Genomic DNA, 5,000 nt, shown 5'->3' on the forward strand with positions numbered 1-5,000 from the left:
TGTGTTAAGTAGTGTTGTGTTTTTTTTAGTGTTGTGTGCTATTCTGTCGTGTCTGTGTCTGTGTGTTGTATGGTGTTGTGTTATGTGTTGTGTGTCGTGTCGTGGTGTCTTGCGTTGCGTGTTGTATGGTGTGGTGTTGTGTGTTGTATGGTGTGGTGTTGCGTGTTGTATGGTGTGGTGTTGCGTGTTGTATGGTGTGGTGTTGCGTGTTGTATGGTGTGGTGTTGCGTGTTGTATGGTGTGGTGTTGCGTGTTGTAAGGTGTGGTGTTGCGTGTTGTAAGGTGTTGCGTTGCGTGTTGTATGGTGTTGTCTTGCGTTGCGTGTTGTATGGTGTTGCGTTGCGTTGCGTGTTGTATGGTGTTGTCTTGCGTTGCGTGTTGTATGGTGTTGTCTTGCGTTGCGTGTTGTATGGTGTTGCGTTGCGTGTTGTATAGTGTTGCATTGCGTTGCATGTTGTATGGTGTTGTCTTGCGTTGCGTGTTGTATAGTGTTGCATTGCGTTGCGTGTTGTATGGTGTTGCGTTGCGCATTGTATGATGTGTTGCGTGTTGTATGGTGTTGTGTTGCGTTGCGTGTTGTATGGTGTGTTGTGTTGCGTTGCGTGTTGTATGTTGTGTTGTGTTGTGTTGCGTGTTGTATGGTGTGTTGTGTTGCGTTGCGTGTTGTATGGTGTGTTGTGTTGCGTTGCGCATTGTATGATGTGTTGCGTGTTGTATGGTGTGTTGTGTTGTGTTGTGTTGTGTCGCGTGTTGTATGGTGTTGTGTTGCGTTGTGTGTTGTATGGTGTTGTGTTGCGTTGTGTGTTGTATGGTGTTGTGTTGTGTTGCGTGTTGTATGGTGTTGCGTTGTGTTGTGATGTGTTGCGTTGTGTTGGATTATGTTGAGTTCCTTACTGTGTTGTGTTGCGTTGACTCGGCGTCTTGCATTGTCCTGTTCTTTTTTGTGTTGTGTTATAGTGTGCTGTTGTGCAGCGTGTTGTGTTGTGCTGTGGTGTGGTATGTTGTATCGTGTTGTGTTGTCCCAGTACCTCACACTACTGTCATCTTTCTGTGTAAAATGTAGTATTGTAAATACTGAAACCTGTCCCATGTTTTTCTGTCTGTTACTAGTTCTGCAATGAACTCGCCTGCATTGTGTGCTTGTTTCAGAAGCAAACAGGGCGTGTGCTTGTGTGTATGTGTGGAGTGCGCGCGCGCGCGTGCGTGTGTGTGTGTGTGTGTGTGCATGCATGCGCACGCAGCTTTTGATTCTACATAAAATCCACTGGAGCAAAATACAATTAGATGAAAATGCTGATGTACAAGGTCCCGCCAACTTCTCCTTGTTTTGTTTTCTTTTTATTCATCTCCATCTCTTCCTACTTCTCCTCTTCCTCATCTTCCTTTTCCTGCTCCCCCCCCCCCTCCTCATTTTCCTGCCTTTCTTCTCCTCCTCCTCTTTCTACTCCTTCCTCTCCTACTCGTCTTCCTCCTCCTCCTCCTCCTCTTCCTGTTCTTCCTACTACTCGTCGTCTTCCTAGTCCTCCTACTCCTCCACGTGGCCGCCTTGTCATCCTCCCCTTTCCCACCCTGTTTAGCGAGATCCTATCAAAGGACATCACGGGAAATTGTAGCAACATTCGATAGGAGAAAGCCATATATTTTAAGATCCTTGAGCGCATTTTCACCATCTGATCTGAACTGGATTAGCGCAACACCGCGACATCCAGAAACAGTTCGTTTTCCTTGTTTAAAGTCTACTTTTCTTACAAAACAAACAAACAAACGAAGTCTTGCTGTAAACAGTTTATCGACGACACGGGCTCTCTATAGACTGCAAACCCTCAAAACGTCCAGGCGGCTGAATCGGGCACAAGACATATATAATTTATGACAGCATCATGCAGGAGCTAATTCTGTTAAGCTTGTCCTTTGCACGACGTACTTATTTCGGGGGGGTGCCGAGGACTGGAAATAGAAAGTTAACTCATTCATTCCTGCACCCGGGCATTGGCCCTGCACGTTCCTTCGTTTGCATTAACCGTAAGGAAAGGGTTGAATGGGTTAATGTCATGATGATGATTCCGACCTCGTTTCATTTTGCAGTTTTTCTTGAGATAATGAAAGTGTTCTGTATCTGTATCTCTAATGTCTGTTCGTCTCGCTGTCGCTACATCATCATCTTCATCTTCATCATCATCATCATCTTCATCATCTTCTTCATCATGTTCATCTTCGTCATCATCATCTTCTTCCTCATCATCTTCATCTTCATCATCATCTTCATCTTCTTCATCATCTTCTTCATCATCATCATCTTCTTCATCTTCATCTTCTTTTTCTTCTTCATCTTTATCATCTTCTTCGTAATCTTCTTCATCATCATCATCTTCATCTCTTCATCATCATCATCATCATCTTCTTCTTCATCATCGTCTTCTTCATCATTATCTTCTTCATCATCTTCTTCGTCTCTGTACAATAGTATAATCATGGATCTTATGACATTGTTGTGCTTTAGAACTGGCGTTTCATACAATATTTGTTTTTCATACAGTTTGCCGTTTCTTTTTCTCGGTCAAATTTCACCAGCACCCCAATGTCTGTTGACAGCCGTGAGGTGTGACGGGAAGGAACGAAGCCTGCACGTGCCGCCCGGGACTACAGGGATCCTGTACTCCCCCAACTATCCCCGGCGTTATCACAAGTGAGTGTCAGGGTGGGCTGTGCAGGGCCTTCTTCTGACTGTGGGCTGCGGGCGGCGTTTCTTCTTCTTCTTCTGCTTCTTCTACTTCTTCTTTTTCTTCTTCTACTTCCTCTGCTTCTTCTGCTTCTTCTACTTCTTCTTCTTCTACTACTACTTCTACTTGTTTTTCTTCTTCTTCTTCTTCTCCTCTCTCTCTCTTTCGTTCTTTGTCTGTCTCTCGCTCTCTGTACATCTCTCTCTCTCTCTGGTTCTTTCTCTCCCTCTCTCTCTCTCTGTGGTTCTCTCTCTCTCTCTCTCTCCCCCTCTCCCTCTCTTTCGCTCGCTCTGTTGTCTGTCTCTTTGTGTGTGTGTGTGTGTGTGTGTGTTGGTTGCGTGTACGTGTGTGTATGTGTGTGAGGGGGGCAGGCGGGGGAGAGGTCAGAGGGAAGTGTTAACTGTCTACCCGTCCCTCATCTGTCTGAATATCCGTCAGTTTGCGTCTGCATATGTGTGTGTGTGTCGGTGTCGTCATGAGTCGTTGAGTGTATGCATCTGTATGTCTATATGTCTAGCACGCGTGCCTACGTAAGCATATTTTTGCCCCTGGGTGTCTGGGGAGGTTGAATGGTGCATGATTATGTACACGCGTACATTCGAGTGTGTGCGTGCGCGCGCGCGCGCGCGTCCGTGTGTTTGTGTGTGTGTGAGTGTGTTTATATATGTGTATGTTTGTGTGTCTGTGTATGTTTGTCTTTGTTCACGCACCTACGTGTGTGAATATGTGTGTGCGCGCCAATGTCTGTGTCTGTATGTGTTTGTGTGTATGTCTGTCAGTCTGTGTGTGTGTGTAAATGTTCTTGTATGTTTGTCAGCTTCCAAGCAAGTGTTGGCACAAGCTGTGTGTGAGTGGCCGTAAGAACATGATGAAACTCATTCAAACGGCATCGGAACTCTTTCCATGCTTCCAACATCACAAGCAAAATGAAATAAAACTCTGGCGAGCCAGTCTGGTTTTTGTCCGCGACGATGTCATAAAAATCAATAATTTCAATGCTACAGACAACTTCCGTACTGTCGCGCGCACACGCGCACGCACGCACGCACGCACACACACACACACACACACACACACACACACACACACACACACACACACACACACACACACAAACACGCTCATTCACACTGTCTCTCTCTTTCATACATACACATATATTCACACTCACACACATACACATATATTCACACTCACATACATACACACACACACACGCGCGTGCGCACACACACGCACGCACGCACACGCACGCACGCACACATACATACGCACGCACACATACATACGCACGCACAAACACACACACACACACACACACACACACACACACACACACACACACACACACACACACACACATACATACATAGCATGATTCTATCGATTTTTTCGTCCATGGCGTGCCAAGAAAAATCAACGAGAGCGAGAGAAAGAGGGGGTGGGGGGGGGGGAGAAACACACACACACACACACACACACACACACACACACACACACACACACACACACGTTCATTCAGACTCTCTCTCATACATACACATATATTCACACTCACATACATACGCACACACACACACGCACACATACGTGCGCGCGCACTCACACACGCACTCATACATACACACACACGCATGCACGCACGCACGCACGCACGCACGCACGCACGCACGCACACACACACACACACACACACACACACACACACACGCACACACATGTAGACAAAGACAAAGAGACAAAGACAAATACAGAGGAGAGAGAAGAGAGAGAGAGAGGTGTAGACGATGAGTCATCACTGCTGTCCTGGATAGATGTCTTGTGTATGGTAATCAGACAGCACCAAAGGGTGATAATTCGATTTTCCTTCGTCGACATCACGACACACCGCAGTTAACTCAGGGAGTACGGCCAGTCCTCTCTTCTCCTCTACACAGACCCCTCGGATGTCCAGTGGGTGTCTGAATGACCCAACCTTTAGCTTCGGTCGTCAGAATTGTGGTATTCTTTGTCAGCATTCACCTCTTCAGTGTAAGAGCCTTCCGCTTGCAGTATTTTGATGGTGGTAATTGGGGTGAAACGCTGTTAACGTCGTCTCTTTCGCCGTTCGTATGGAGAGAGTTAACCTCCTCCACAGCTTATTTCACGATAGCGCTAGTGTGTTTAGTGCATGGTTTATCAATGAAGGAATCATTCTATCATACAGTGAGCTATCAGTCAACCAACCAACCAACCAACCAACTAATCAGTCTTACATTCGCTAAAAAAGTTCAGCACGCA

The 5,000-nt window shown here is 46.2% G+C and overlaps 1 protein-coding gene across 1 annotated transcript in view; it reads left to right on the forward strand.

Moving 5' to 3' along the window:
* The window catches only part of LOC143300600 (cubilin-like), a 37,334-nt gene that overhangs the window by 916 nt on the left and 31,418 nt on the right, over positions 1–5,000 (forward strand). The window contains exon 2 of the mRNA XM_076614380.1: positions 2,593–2,686. Within this exon, the coding sequence (XP_076470495.1) occupies positions 2,593–2,686 (94 nt within the window). The remainder of the gene's footprint in view (positions 1–2,592; positions 2,687–5,000) is intronic.

This window comes from Babylonia areolata, chromosome 26 (assembly GCF_041734735.1).
Source record: "Babylonia areolata isolate BAREFJ2019XMU chromosome 26, ASM4173473v1, whole genome shotgun sequence".
NCBI classification, from domain to species: Eukaryota; Metazoa; Mollusca; class Gastropoda; order Neogastropoda; family Buccinidae; genus Babylonia; species Babylonia areolata.